Raw genomic sequence first — 16,572 nt, 5'->3', positions numbered from 1 at the left:
ATATGCTGAGCGGGAGGTATTACTACAAAATGTCCCGCCCTCCCCCGCCCAAAGAGTCTACCATCCATCGTCAACATGGAGTCACATGACACAGCACGGATATTCAAGGAACACCTGACCTGGTCATACGCTAAGCGGGGGTGTTACTACAAACTGTCCCCACCCCCTACCCCGCCCAAACAATCCACCATCCACCCCAACTTGGAGTCACAGTGACAAAGCGCTGATATACATGCTGTCATTCATAGTCCAACATCCACAGCAGGAACTTGTTGGATCCTGTACGATAATGCTTAATCAAGATATATATCGGTGGAGGATCATCAGTGCGACAGCAGCCACCCAACCCCTAATGAACCAAGTTCTCACAATCCAGCAATGCCAGTGGTGTAGCAATAAGGGTTTCAGAGGTTGCAACCCCACCAGGGCCCTTGGGCCCCAAGGGAACCCCCTTCAACTGTAGTATTATCTCTTTAATTGTCCTGCGCTGGTAATGATCACTTCTATAGATGCTTTGAATAGTAGTAATCATTAACAAACTGTTCCTGATCCCCTTCTTGCACCTTTGATATTGTGGTTGTCCTTGGTGGGTTTTGGTGCGCCGTATTCATTTTTATGTATAGCGTGCTTGGGGGGGGGGGGGGGGGGGGGCTGTAAAACTTGCACTGGTGCCACTAGCTCCTTAGCTACCCCACTGTGCGATTTCCTGATACCTCCTGGGTATGGCTTGCCCACGTCTGCCACATTTGCCCACGTCTACCACACAACTACATACAATATTCAGTGGACACATTACAGGTCTTAGAAGATGGATGTCAGCTCTCCAGTGTCCTCCAACCTCCCAACCCCCATATTCCAGCCGTGATAAGTCGTCAGGGCTCCTGGATCCCATCTGAAAGGAATTTTACTGCACATTGCAGAATTGGGCATTTGTCCCGAAAAGGGTTAAGGTGGTAAATAAATTAAGCCATAAATTAGGAATCGGCCAGCACATGCAAATTACACTAAAGCCTTTGCATTGAAAGGAAGACTAATTGAGGGGGATGGACAGCGGGGAGATGGACATGGCTTGCGCTGATTGGGGAGGTCGTGTCATTCCGGAGTCAGAAAAAGGGTCGTGACATTGGGGAGCTAATGAGGCCTTTATTTTGGGTTGAACCCTTGACCTCCTAATCCGGTAGTATGTGTAGGGTCCCGAGGGTCGTAAAACGTCCATCACAAATGGGTGAGCATTTTGGGTGAATGCCGGTGACCTTCCTGGGGATCATGTCCCTGGCAACCACATTACCCGTCTGGTCCTTTGTCCGATTCCCCCATGGGATGGCCGTCATTAGGCGTAAGTAGGCCCATCTCCCTTTCACTTGGGTGGGATTGGTGTGGAATCCTGATCAGCCCAGGACAGATGAGGTCCTCATTCCCCATTCAGGACATCACATGCTAATCCCATGATGGTGGGCCAAGGTCATCGACCAGAGACACGTCTCATCCACCTTAGACAATAGACTCCCTTTACACCACTATTCTCTCTTCCTCTTACACTCTTTACTCTCAATTTAAAATTCACCCGTAGGAACAATACAGCCTCCCTAAACGGTAATAAAATCTACCAATTCTTTGTGTCAGTCACAATTCAGGAAACCGTAGAGAAGAACATCGTTGTGGCAGCCATCTTTGTCTCTTTTTAAAGATTACATGTTGTACCAATTATAGCCATTTGTTTTGTTTTGTTTTTCTTTGTCAATGCATTTATTGAGGGGTTTTTTTTCAACATAATACACAACTTCAACAAACTTGGACCACTATTGCGAAAAATTGTAAAATTTAAAATACATGAAAAACATGTAAATAAAAAGTATATTTCCCCCAAAGTAAAATGTGCTATAAATTACTTTTCTCCTATGTTGCTGTCACTTACATTTAGACAGTAGTAGAAATCTGACAGAACTGACTGGTTTAGGACTAGCCCCTCTCTTCATGGGGGATTTTCATGGTTATCTTTATTTTCAAAAGCACTTAGTGAGCGACAGGTGCTCAGTCCAACTGCCAGAACAGTGTGCAAACAGGTAAGGGGGACAGCCTGCATATTTATATACAGTGGGTTGCAAAAGTATTCGGCCCCCTTGAAGTTTTCCACATTTTGTCATATTACTGCCACAAACATGAATCAATTTTATTGGAATTCCACATGAAAGACCAACACAAAGTGGTGTACACATGAGAAGTGGAACGAAAATCATACATGATTCCAAACATTTTTTTACAAATAAATAACTGCAAAGTGGTGTGTGCATAATTATTCAGCCCCCTTTGATCTGAGTTCAGTCAGTTGCCTATAGACATTGCCTGATGAGTACTAATGACTAAATAGAGTGCACCTGTGTGTAATCTACTGTCAGTACAAATACAGCTGCTCTGTGAGGGCCTCAGAGGTTGTCTAAGAGAATATTGGTAGCAACAACACCGTGAAGTCCGAAGAACACACAAGACAGGTCCAAGACAAGTCAGGGATCAAGTTATTGAGAAATTTAAAGCAGGCTTAGGCTACAAAAAGATTTCCAAAGTCTTGAACATCCCAAGGAGCACTGTTCAAGCGATCATTCAGAAATGGAAGGAGTATGGCACAACTGTAAACCTACCAAGACAAGGCCATCCACCTAAACTCACAGGCCGAAACAAGGAGAGCGCTGATCAGAAATGCAGTCAAGAGGCCCATGGTGACTCTGGCCGAGCTGCAGAGATCCACAGCTCAGGTGGGAGACTCCGTCCATAGGACAACTATTAGTCATGCACTGTACAAAGTTGGCCTAAAGTTGGAAGAGTGGCAAGAAGAAAGGCATTGTTAACAGAAAGCATAAGAAGTCCCGTTTGCAGTTTGCCACAAGCCATGTGGGGGACACAGCAACCATGTGGAAGAAGGTGCTCTGGTCAGATGAGACCAAAATGGAACTTTTTGGCCAAAATGCAAAACGCTATGTGTGGCGGAAAACTAACACTGCACATCACTCTGAACACACCATCCCCACTGTCAAATATGGTGGTGGCAGCATCATGCTCGGGGGTGCATCACTTCTGCAGGGACAGGGAAGCTGGTCAGAGTTGATGGAAAGATGGATGGAGCCAAATACAGGGCAAACTTGGAAGAAAACCTCTTGGAGACTGCAAAAGACTTGAGACTGGGGCGGAGGTTCATCTTCCAGCAGGACAATGACCCTAAACATAAAGCCAGGGCAACAATGGAATGGTTTAAAACAAAACATATCTATGTGTTAGAATGGCCCAGTCAAAGTCCAGATCTAAATCCAATCGAGAATCTGTGGCAAGATCTGAAAACTGCTGTTCACAAACGCTGTCCATCTAATCTGACTGAGCTGGAGCTGTTTTGCACAGAAGAATGGGCAAGGATTTCAGTCTCTAGATGTGCAAAGCTGGTAGAGACATACCCTAAAAGACTGGCAGCTGTAATTGCAGCAAAAGGTGGTTCTACAAAGTATTGACTCAGGGGGGCTGAATAATTACGCACACCCCACTTTGCAGTTGTTTATTTGTAAAAAATGTTTGGAATCATGTATGATTTTCGAACCACTTCTCACATGTACACCACTTTGTATTGGGTCTGTCACATGGAATTCCAATAAAATTGATGCATGTTTGTGGCAGTAATGTGACAAAATGTGGAAAACTTCAAGGGGGCCGAATACTTTTGCAACCCGCTGTGTATACTTTCCAGGTAGGGCTTTTGTAAAGAATAAATGAAATATTGAGAATCCCAGATGAAGAGATGGGCTAGTCCAAAACCTGTCACCTCCATCAGATTTCAAGTTACTTCTGTAAATGGCAGCAACATAGGAGAAAAGTAATTTGAAGCTCAATTTACTCTGGAAGAAATGCACTCCTCATTTGTATGTGTTTACATGTATTTTAAATGTTACAATTTTGCACGATAGTGGTCCTTTAAGAAGAAAGGAGTGTCAACACTATGCAATTTATTGGAACACGATTCTCATATCTAGGTCAGAACTTAACCCTTTCTCGACCACCTAATGCCGATAGGCATCGGGAAGGTGGCACAGGCACTGGCAGCCCCGGACCGCCTAACACCAAAAGGCGTCAAGTCCTGGGGCGGGGATTGCAGAGGATCGCGTGCCCCGATGCGGGTGCATCCCCGCTTGAGTGATGGAACTCCGCTTTGTTATCAGGCTGCCAGCGGCGATCGCCACTAGCAGACTGTTGGACGGCGAAACCGCCATCTATTATGAGAGCCGATCGTTGTCATTGGGTGTCGGGGGGGAACAAAAATAAATAAAAAACAGAGGATTTTATATTTTTTTTAAAAAGAAAAGAAATAAATTAATCAAAATTTAAAAAAACAGTGCAGCAGCGATTAGAGCCCACCAATAGAAAGCTCTGTTGGTGGGCAGAAAAGGGGAGAATTCACTTGTGTGCTTAGTGTTATGGCTGTGCAGCGAGCAGTTAAAGATGCAGAGCACTAAACAGTGCAGGCACGGGCATACTCACTCAGCTGCAGCACGGCTGCGCTCCATCACAAAGAGGAGGCGGCCTAAGAAGTGTCAGAGGGTCCTGGAGGCTGCCCTTTCAGCAGCGTATTGAACACAATAGTGGGAAGGGATAAACAGAAAATATATTTGCACTAAGGCAATGCATTTTGTGAGCATTCACAACAAAATATCAGTGCCCGAATAAAAAAATAAAAAAAGTGTGCCTTTAGCACCTCTACTGGCTCCATAAATCACTCAATGCCCGGCTATTTTTGGATTCCGGCAATCATATTTGGCCTGATGAAGTGAGGTGTGAACGCTCACGAAACGCGTTGCCTTTGTGCCATTACATTTTATGTTTACCCCTTATTCGTAGCTCCCCCTCTTCATTTTTTGTTTTAAGGATTTTAATGTATTTTATTCTCCTTGGCTCCCCTTTGCCCCATTGAGAACTGACAGAAAGTTGATTCGATTGGCCCAGCTCCAAGCTGCATACAGTTTCCACGTAATTTGCATGCAAGCTGGAATAATTGGCATCAGATTGGCCATCTGTACAGAGAAGAGTCACAGAAGTGGGCGGGGTTAGACTGCACTCTACTGGCTTATGGTTTTCACAGGAGAGTGCAGTCTCGGGGAGAGGAAGCACCATCCTGTACAGCTGTTATTATTATAAACTGTTATAATAAAGGCTGATAGCGAGGTGTGATAAAGACGCAGCATTTACACATTGCTGTGACTACAGCTGAACGTGAGGTTCCTCTTTAACCTGTTCTCACATACAGTATCCAGGGAGGGGTAATCGACCTGTTGACGTGGAACTGGTGGTAATTAGTCACCCCGGAGGAATGAATGTCTGAGATTTCCAGTCTGTGTTTTTATTTACATTATGTACAGCCTGTGTCAATATTACATCGTTTATTACAATAAAGTTATTTTCTCAGCACAGCTGATAAAAGTGACGCAAGCCGTCTGGATGAGTAGAAGCGGATTTTTTTCCGTGCGTGGAATGCTGCGGCTCCTCCGTGTTCTGGAACATTATCCGGCCAGGGAGATTAGCGGATATTTACCTGTCCTTGTCATTACTCATCCCTCCTTTGTGTGGCTCGCAGGGTAACCATAGTGCGATCTTCAGCAGCTATGTTTTCTGTTATTATAGCAGCCGTAACCTGACAGTAAACTTTAATGCGGCGTTCTCATTCTCACGTGCTCGCCATGCCGCTGCCACTCTCAAGGGGCCCTTCAATGATGCAATATTTTTCTTAGATGCGATCGTTTGATCAGATTTTCACCATCAAATTGTACAGAAAACCACGCGGTACGTAGAGCAAATCGACATGAAACAATTCTTCAGTCATTTGGAATAGAGAATTTTGTTGGAATATTGGATTTTACGATCGTATCTGAAAAGAGTTCCCTAATCGACCAATTTATTGGAACAATTGATAAGTATCTTCTAATTACTTAAAGGACTTCCAATGCCAAGTAGGAAATCAATTTCCTACCGGCAGCCCCGGTCCTCCTCGGTGACCAGCCGCAATGATCGGGGTCGGCGCTTCTGCGTGACCGTGCGTCTACATCATCTGGCGCATAGGCGCAGTACGGGCCAGATGACATGGATGTGTGGGCATAAATGCCTGTGCAAGGGCAGAAGAGCCGACTCCACCAACAGGGACACGGAGGAGGACCAGGGCTGCGGCAAGGGACTGAGACAGCTGCGAGGGGCTGGAAGAAGCCCCTAGTGAGTACAAAATAGTTTTAAAATAGATTTCCTAGATGGCATCGGAAGTCTTTTAACCACTTAAACACCAGCAGTCTCTGCCCCCTTAAGGACCAGAGACCGCTGGTACAGAAACGGGGGAATCCCTACGGAATCCCGATGAATCGCCCCAAGCAACCGCCATCACCACCGCACATCGGGATCTCTGCCGTCTCTATGACGGCAGAGTTCTTGTGAGCCGCTCAGGAGCTGCTTTCATTGGCTCCTGACCTTTCTATTGTACAGAGCTGCATAATATGTTAGCACTTTATAAAGTTTAATGATCATAAAATATGCAGATACATTGAATGCAAATTGTATGCACCCCGGATTTGGGGTAATCCAGATTGACAGGAAATGCATTTATGTATCTCTGATTCTGGCAATGACTAGAGCTGTCCTGTTTTTCTTGCATCATTTTCCTTTAATCCGGAGGTGTACTTTAGGATGGTGCAATGGCTTTGTCGTTCATCCACTTTGTGTCATCAGTGAATCATGCCTTAGGATTTTGGCGAGTCACATAAATTACGTACGTTTGTGAACTGTACATTCTTGCAGGTGACATTTTCCCAACACTTTTATGTAGCGTCTGGTGCTGATGAGCAATGTTCTCTGCCTATCAGTCGACGGGGTCACTGATGGCCAACACAGTGCAATGTTCTGCCTATCTTCTGGCTGGGTCACTGATGGCCAACACGGTGCAATGTTCTGCATATCTTTTGGCTGGGTCACTGATGGCCAACACGGTGCAATGTTCTGCCTATCTTCTGGCTGGGTCACTGATGGCCAACACGGTGCAATGTTCTGCATATCTTCTGGCTGGGTCACTGATGGCCAATACGGTGCTGTGTTCTGCATATCTTCTGGCTGGGTCACTGATGGCCAACACGGTGCAATGTTCTGCCTATCTTCTGGCTGGGTCACTGATGGCCAATACGGTGCAATGTTCTGCATATCTTCTGGCTGGGTCACTGATGGCCAAAACGGTGCAATGTTCTGCATATCTTCTGGCTGGGTCAGTGATGGCCAATACGGTGCTGTGTTCTGCTGTTGTAGCCCATGAGGTCTTGCCAAGTCATCGAATAAGGGCCCAAAAGAAAAAAGGGCACTGGGTGAAGATAAAATTTGTAAATATCGTCAACAACTAAACCTTACCCTACTCTCACACAGAGCCCTCCCCCTCCAATGCCTAACCCTGAAAACCCCCTTCCTGATGTTTAACCCTAAGGCCCCCCTTCCTGACCCTTAACTTTAACCCCCCTCTTCCTGACGCCTAACCCTAAAAGCCCCCTTCCTGATGCTAAACCCTAACCCCCCTCTTCCTGACGCCTAACACTAAACCCTCCTTCCTGACATCTAACCTAAACCCCACTTCCTGACGCCTAACCCTAAAAGCCCTCTTCCTGAAACTTGACCCTAAACCCCCTTCCTGACACCTAACCATAAACCCCCTTCCAGACGCCTAACTCTAAACCCCCCTTCCTGACGCCTAACCCTTAAAGCCCCCTTCCTGAAACCTGACCCTAAACCCCCTTCCTGATGCCTAAACCTTAAACCCCCTTCCTGACGCCTAACCCTAAACCCCCTTCCTGACACCTAAACTAAGTTTCAAAACAATAATTTTCTAAAAACATAATATTTCGGTTGGACAGTCCAACCACAATGTTAAAAATTTCTGCTTTTAGCACTCAATAGCCGATTTTACTGCATTAGCGCCTATGGGGCGCCCAAATAGTCCATAAGCCGCAGGCGCACAAATTTCCTGCTTCCCTTGCCGAGACCGCTCTCAGAAATGTAAACCCACCAGGCCATTAGATCAGGAGAACTCATGCGAGAGATCAGGGGGGAATTTTTACTCCGGGTCGTCCATTCACATCACTCAAGAGCTGGGAGAAGGTCCCCTCCGCGTTAATCTGGTGTTACATTGTCTGCGACCTTGTTGTATACCTTAGCGGCTGCGATGCTGAACTTGCTTTTCATCTGGCAGTTATTTCAATAGGCCCTGTTATTTGTACAGTGTAATTCCTGCAGTCAATCACACAATCCTCTTTAACTGCGTGTTTTCAATGTCAAAAGCTTTTTTTTTCTTTCCCTTTTCGATGGAATTTCCCGACCTCTTGGGAGCGAGTTTGGATTGTCCTCGTTCACAGCTGCGTTCTGCCCATAAAGCGACTTTTGTTTTGTTTTGTTTTGAGTGGTTTCTTACCAAATTGTGACTATGATGCGACCGACGTGATAACACCAACTTTCTCTGTATCTTCTTGTAGAAAATTCCGGGACATGACGTCGTGCTTGTTCCTATGCAGGGGCGTGGCTGCAGGGGAGATGCCCGTGCGACTGCAGGGGGGGCCCAAAGATGTGGGGTGCTGCGACTATTTACTGTCCCTCCTTCTGAATACTCTAGGTCAGGTGTTTTTGTCGCTAGACTAAGGGCCTGTTTCCACTACACGCAGATTGGATGCATAATGGATGCACGCAGAAGAACTGACTCCAATGAATGTCTATGGGCCTGTTTCCACTAAACGCATGTCGTGGCCCTTACAAGTGTGGTACAGCCAAGATAGAACTGATACCCCAAGTCAGCCTTCTGTAACTCCAACCAGCTCCACGTAAGTTTGTGATGAAGGTCTAAGGAAGGCCATGGACCCTGAACATCGTACTGATGTCCTCACTAGCCTCTGTGGAAGTGGTCGGAGTCAGGGACGATTTGGACTATTGTGGCTGTACTACACTGGCATATCTCCCAACATTTTGAAATGAGTAAGAGGGACACTTTAAGACACGCCCCTGCCACACCCCTAATTACTCCCCACCACACTTTTCGCCGTACATAACACAAAGAATTTAGCATCGATGGATGTAGTTTTATCATTCAAACCCCACTGGGGTCATCATCATTAGTTTTCCTCCATTTTAACATTTGAAAATAAAAAATATAACGATTCCATTGACCATTGATGGGCATAAAGTTTAGAGTCAGTTATACACATTTTTCAGTAGAAAAATACATATATTAACACAGATCTGTACATCAGTCCTGAAAGAGGGTCAAATGAGGAAGAAAGAGGGACAGAGGGGTTTTGGTTCCCAAAGAGGGACTGTCCCTCCAAAAGAGGGACAGTTGGAATGGGAGCTATGACACTGCTGCTTGCCATGTTGCTTTCCTGCTTGTCTGTTATGTCTACCAATTTATGAAATATGTAAGAATATACTTTTTACAAAAAAAGTTGTATAACTTCACGCTTTTACACAGGTACCTCCACATACTTTTGATGTGGTAATGTTTGAATAATTCAGCTGGTTTCATTGCAGGCTCCATAATTGGTGTACAATGTGGGTTTATTACTGGACTTCCCCCAATATTGTGGGTTAACCTCACTGTTGCCGAGCCGGATTGCTTCTGGGAATAGAGCAGCTTAGAGGCGGACTTTACTTTTTTTTATTACTGGTACCTAGAATTCTGAACTGTAGGCAAGTTTACACAACTCCCACATCTGTATGTAGTGCTTAAATTAGAAAAAAAAAATGTAAAGAATTTTAAAAATTGGGGGGGAATTCCGTGTGAAATTTTTGAATTTCTGTAAATGTGAAACTTGGCAATTCTTTGGCTCCTCCCACTGTAGTTTCTGTCAAAGGTGGGACACTGTAGGGGGGGTCAGGGGAAAATGAGTTGAAGTTACCCGGGGCTTCTAATGGTCTTCTTCTGGAATTTCAGACTTTAAAGTCTGAAAACCACTGCGTCTGCGTTGCCATGTCCTCGATCCCGCTGATGTCACCAGGAGCACACTGCGCAGGCACAGACCATACTGTACACTCTTGTTGACATCAGCGGGATCGAGGGCACGGCAACGCAAGCACAGTGGTTTTCAGACTTTAAAGTCTGAAATTCCAGAAGTGAACCGGAGGCGGGGCCGGAGCATCGGTGAGTGGCTGCGCGGGCACAGAATGTCTGCGGGGGACCATTAGAAGCCCCGGGTAACTTCAACTCATTTTCCCCCGACCCCCCTACAGTATCCCTTTAAGTTCACATCCCATAAAAGACCCTTCTGTCCTCTCTAGCCTAGTAAACCTCCTCTCACTCTCACATCCAGGACTTCTCAATGGCGGTCCCTCTCTTTTGGAACTCTCTCCCACAGCTGACAGTGGGTCATGTTCTGAGCCTGGAAACCTTCAAACATACTCTGAAAACACACTTATTCAGATAAGCCTATAAGCAGGGCCGGATTTAGGCCAAGGCCGCCTAGGCCATGGCCTAGGGCACCACAGAAGCAGGGGCACCAAAACAGCAGGCTAAACTGGTGCAGCATTTGCAAGCTTGCAAATGCTGCAATGCAGGGAGATCAGGCGAGTGCCTGACCGCAGTACTCTGCTGCTAGCCACCTGTGCAGCAGCCACCTTGCTCTCTGTGCACGCTTGCATTGTGGCCAGCGGCTATGGACTTGGGGAAGAGGAAGCTTCTGCACTGGAGACGAGTGGAGAAATGAGCGACACTGATGGCTACTGCGGTGTGAAGGCGAGCTGGCTGTCTATACTAAAAAGGTGGGGGTGTGGAAAAAGGAGGGATTAAGGGAGTCATCTGGCTACCTATACTGGAGGGAAAGGGGGGGGGGGGGTCATCTGGCTACATATACTAGAGGGAAGGGGGGGAGGAATCATCTGGCTACCTATACTAGAAAGAAGGGGGAGGGGTCATCTCACTACCTATACTGAAGGGTGGGGCGGCTGGTGACAGTGGCCTAGGGCGGTAAAGAGTACAAATCCGGCCCTGCCTATAAGTTGTTATAAATACTACTGGAAGTTCACTGCCTCGTCCATTAAAGTGAACATAAGGTAGAAATAAACCGATGAGATAAACAATTACGGTATATTTATGCTTCTACTCCTAAAAATGACTTTTTTTTAAGTATCCAATGGTTTTCTTCTATATTTAAAGGACATCCGAGGCGAAAATAAACAAATGAAATAAACGATTGTATCTATCTTCCTTCTCCTAAAAAAAGGCTTTTTAAGATATTCCACAGTTTGACTTTATGTTTAAATCTACTTTTTAAGTTTTAACTTTTTTATTGTTTTTGCGCAATGACACATTCATTGACGAATGCCAGAGCTAAAATCTATGAACTATATACCCCTTTTTCTCTTTCCTGCTCTCAGAAGCCATTTTCTGCTAGGAGGAAAGTGTTTTATATTTGGAATTTCTTATCAGTGAGGGTCACACTTTAGTCACTTCCTGTCCGAGTCAGGACTGAGTCAGCCACTTACATACCTGATATTTAACCCTTTCAGGCACAGAAAGAAAAAAAAGGAACACAGCCTAGTTATTTGTGTGCTTGGCACTGTACATACACATGTCTATCTCATCATGTCACATGTCACCTCGGGTATCCTTTATACATTTACAAAGTAGGTTGAATGTTTGAATGTCTCTAATCAGTGGCAGCCTATTGAGTGTCCCAGAGTTAAAGTACATGAACTATTGAACTTTTACTACCCTCAGAAGTTGTAATCTGCGAGGAAAACTTTTATGGCTGTAATTAGCTTATCAGTGATGTTTACAACCGTATATTCCCAACAAGCTACTGACAAGACAGAAGCTGTCACTTCCATGCCTAGAAATTAACTCTTACAAGCAGCAAAGTAAAACAAGTAAAACAGCCTGGTTATTTATGTGTTTTGTACTGTACATGTACATGTTTATCTCATCGTGTCACATGTCACTTTGGGTACACTTTAACCCCTGTGTCTCCTTTCCTATTGTTTCACCCTCTAGATTGTAAACTCGCATGGGCGGGGACCTCCTCCCATTGTTTCTTAATTTGCTGTAATTTACCGTATGAACGTGTACTCATTTTAGTGATATCTCAATCCAGGGGCGTAGCAAAAGGGGTTGCAGAGGTTGTGACCGCATCGGGGCCCTTGGGCCAGAGGGGCCCCGAAGGGCCCTCCCTTAACTACAGTATTAGCTCTCTATTGGTCCTGTGCTCATAATAATCACTTTTATAGATACTTTGAATATTGGTAATCATTAACTAGCTGTTCCCCATCCCCTTCTTGCACCTCTGACACTGTAGTTGCCATTGGCAGGTTTTGGTGCGCAGTATCAATTGTTATGTATAGAGTGCTTGGGGGGGGGCCCATTGTAAAACTTGCATCAGGGGCCACAGTTCCTTAGCTACGCCACTGATCCCAATCCCCACATGAACTATGTATGTATTTGTACTTGTATTAATGTCCTGACAGTACAGTGTCTTGAAGTATGTACAACCCTACGGAAGATGTTGGTGCCATAGAAATAAAATAATAATAATAATTAGGCACCTCCGAATGTTGTTAGTCATGCTATTTTCTGACCTCCCTGATGTCCGGTCGTATCGGGCCTATTGTATAAAGTTTAGAAACGGGACGATTTATTGGCGAGCTCAAGGAAAAGGGCAAGCCTAATATGATAATGTCTTCTGCAGGGTCCCATATCTGTTTGTTGCCACCACTTTCTCGCTGTTTGCCTTTAGCTTGCTCTGGAAAGAGGATTTGAGCGCGCCCCCCCGGGCTGATGTTAGCGGCACAAGATTTTCTTTTGAAGAGTTTTGATAAATTACACTCATTATGGCCTTAAATTCCTTCTAAAATGTAGCCGTCTGGTGATCTTATTGAGGCTTTAAGGGCTACAAGTGGCTTTTAAGGGCAAGGGGTGGATTAAGCCTCTTGCGAGACTGTTGTCTCAACATTATCATCCTACCTGACTTGTTTCTTCAGCACCAGACAGAGCTCTTCAGTTCTGAGAACAAAATGGCTGCCACCACGCCTGTCCCACCTCAGAAACACCTGTCTGATTTTAAAGTGTATTTTGGGAGCAAAAACTAAAACCCTGCAGCAAGCAGTATTTATGTTTATAAAGTATATGTGCTGGTCATGATAATTATCTGACCTGACTCAGAGTGTACTGAACTTTCTGTCACTAGTCAGGCTTGAAAATGGAAGGGGGCGTGGCAATGCGAATGAGGGAGGAGTGAGGCTCACCTTCTGCTGCCTCTGAGCTGTGCACACGCTCAGTATACACTCTCTACCTATGACGGATGTTGCCAGACAAAACAGATTCAGCTGTCCTGAGGAAAAGGTTTCAATTAGCAGGAGGGATGAAGAAGCGACAATAACACCACCAAAAGCAGCATGGCACACCCAATATACTTACCAGTACCATCCATACTCCCACACCAAATCCACGATTCTCACTACTAACCGTTGCCCCGCCTCCACAGGGCCGCCCCTGCTTATCTCCAATGACAAATCCTGAAAATCGTTAAGAACATACCATAGGTTTAGAAAACAGACCACCTTCGTGGCTCTGCTCCTTTTCTGAATTTGAACCCCAGTGACTGACTGTACCGGGTTTGAGGCTTGTGCCATTTACAGCGCAAGAATGGCAGCAATTTTAAAATTCCCCTTGAAAATCAAGCAGTTTATCCACCAAGGAAATCTGATTGGCTGTTTGTGGCCCTGCCCCTCTAGTGAATTTGAACCCCAGTCACCCAATGACTGACTGCTCTAGCAGGTTTGAAGCCTCTGCCATTTACAGTGTAAGAATAGCAGCAGTTTAAATATTCCCCTTGAAAATCAATGTGAATTTTGATTGGCTGTTGTACGCTCCACCCACTTTCCTGAATCTTAATCCCAGTCACCCAGTGACCAACTATGGCAAGTTTGAAAACCCTGCCATTAACCTGCCTGGCGTTCTGATTGAACGTTTTTTGCACATTTTTTTTTATGTAGCTAGCCTAGTGCTAGCTACATGATTCCCCCCTCCCTGCGGCGTCCCTCCCTGCCCTCCGATCGCCGCCGGCGCAATGACCCGTCCGGAAATCCCGTTCTGAACGGGATTTCCTTGAGGGCTTCCCCCGTTGCCATGGCGACGAACGTCGTGACGTCATCGACGTCGTGACGTCACAGGGAGACCCGATCCACCCCTCAGCGCTGCCTGGCACTGATTGGCCAGGCAGCGCACGGGGTCTCGACTGGGGGGCCCTGTATCGCGGCGGGTAGCGGCGGATCGGCTAAGATCGGGTAAGGTTTTTTAAAAAAAAATATTCAAATCGGCCCAGCGGGGCCTGAGCGGTGACCTCCGGCATCTCTGGACGAGCCTAGCTTGTCCAGAACGCTAGTGAGGTTAACAGTGTAAGAATGGCTGCAGTTTACATTTTCCCATTAAAAATGAATGGCTGAAATTCGATTGGCTGTTTTCTGCTCCAAACACTTTTCCTGGATTTGTAACCTCGGTCACCAAGTGACCAACTGTGCCAAGTGTGGGGACTCTGGCTTGATTACTGTAAGAATGGCAGCCTTTTACATTTTTTCCATTGACATGAATGGGTGAAATCTGATTGGCTGTTTTTAGCTCCGCCCAGGTGTGCAGGGGGAGCTTGAGATCCCAGAACATATCATCCCAGGTAGTAAGGGATCTGTATACCAAGTTTCGTTCAAATAGGTCAAGCCGTTTTCGAGTGATCGCGGCACATACATACATACACACACACACACACACACACACACACACACACACACACACACACACACACACACACACACACACACATACATCCGATTTTATATATATATAGATCAAATCCGTGCTCCGATCCCTTCAACTTGGCTGCATAAGGCAGCAAAATCCCCATCATGATGGCCTTCCCTTGGCCAGAGGCTCAATCCTTCCACCCAGGAGGTCTTTGTTCCTCAAAAACAAAATCAGCCATGCAGTAAAGTTGTATGATTGACCTGGAACCTATCTGGGACTGGCGTATTACATGAATGTGATGAGTACACTTACCCTTTCAATCATTCTCTGAACACTGATTGGTGGGTTTTTAGTTGTGTGTTTTTGCCTTTTGCCTCTGTTATATCTTTTTATTTCTTTCTAGAGCTTTGTCATCCGTGGTGGCTTTGGGAGCAAACATCATCTGCAACAAGATTCCAGGATTGGCGCCGCGGCAAAGAGCCATCTGTGAGAGCCGCCCGGATGCCATTATAGTGATCGGAGAAGGGGCACAGATGGGGATCAATGAATGCCAGTACCAGTTCCGCTACTCCAGATGGAATTGCTCAGCGCTGGGAGAGAGGACAGTATTCGGACAAGAGCTACGAGTAGGTAAGCACTTACTAACCTTTATGTTGAGTAGGCACTGATCAGTGGTGTAGCCAGAGATTATGGAGCCCCATAGCAACATTTTCATGACGCCATCAGATGTAGCCACTCATAAGCAATGCCACCTGCCCCTACCCTGTAAATATTATTTAATTGAGCAATTTACATTCTCATGCCAATCCACTGCATGCAGTCCATGGACACGGAGACAAAGTGAGAGGGAGTAGGAACACAAGAAAGTTAATAGTGAAAACATCAAATACCACCTGGACCCCCTCTGCTCCAGAGCCCATAGCAGCTGATTTCACAGTCATTATTTTTGATTTGAAGAAAATGTTCTTAAGTTGTTTTCGTGCTTTTTTAAATTTTTTTTACAAAAATGGAAAAAAAACAACGATATTTTACCATGAACCAGCGCAAAAACACAGAAATCCAATCGTTTTACTGCAAAAACGTGAAAAAATTATATTGTTACCGCAAAAAAAAACAACCTCCCTATTACAGCTGCAAGTGTTTAAATGCCCTAGCTTAAGATGGGGAGCTTGGATTTTGTGGTTTTTATATTGTATTTGATACTTGTGGCTAGGATTTTATCTAGTGCTCTTCCTCTTCCCCTATTAGTGATCTTAGCACACACACAGCTTGCTGGTGTTCGCATGGTACATATGTAGGTACTAGCAGCTCCCTTGCAGGATTAGTTAGATGCACTATCTGTCCCAGGGAGGACGGTAAGGATTTGTGCTCCTATTCCTTAGGTTTTGATGCACTGAATGCGTGCATGTTTGTGCCATGCATGTTACAGGGCCAGAGTTAGGACACATACGACACTGGGCTACCTCTATGCGGTGTATGTGACTACACAAGAAGAGACTTTATTCTTGGAACGAAGATCCCAGCTTTTAACTAAGCTGTAGGGACAGCATTGATTGCTGCATGATTTTTGTGAATGGATTCGCATGAGGATTTGCATGAGTGTGCGGGAGTTTATTTTGACTTTGTTGTTCAGGCATCTCTGTGCCACCCACCAAACCTGCTCTGCTCCATCATTCTTCCACACCAACCAGTTAGGCGGAACCGTAGAAACAGTAAATGGCAGTTCTGAATTCCTGAGTGAAATGGACCTTCAATCACCTAGACAGTGGAGGTTTGTGTTACTACAAAACATATTTGTTACTGGTTCTCTT

At 45.5% G+C, this 16,572-nt stretch overlaps 1 protein-coding gene across 2 annotated transcripts in view; it reads left to right on the top strand.

The window, feature by feature from the left end:
- WNT7B (Wnt family member 7B) overlaps positions 1-16,572 on the top strand; it is a 174,280-nt gene that overhangs the window by 103,637 nt on the left and 54,071 nt on the right. For both annotated transcript variants that reach the window (XM_068278210.1, XM_068278209.1), the window contains exon 2: positions 15,165-15,391. In XM_068278210.1, the coding sequence (XP_068134311.1) occupies positions 15,165-15,391 (227 nt within the window). The remainder of the gene's footprint in view (positions 1-15,164; positions 15,392-16,572) is intronic.

This window comes from Hyperolius riggenbachi, chromosome 3 (assembly GCF_040937935.1).
Source record: "Hyperolius riggenbachi isolate aHypRig1 chromosome 3, aHypRig1.pri, whole genome shotgun sequence".
In the NCBI taxonomy this organism is placed as follows: domain Eukaryota; kingdom Metazoa; phylum Chordata; class Amphibia; order Anura; family Hyperoliidae; genus Hyperolius; species Hyperolius riggenbachi.
This window is presented reverse-complemented; position numbering and strand designations above follow the sequence as displayed.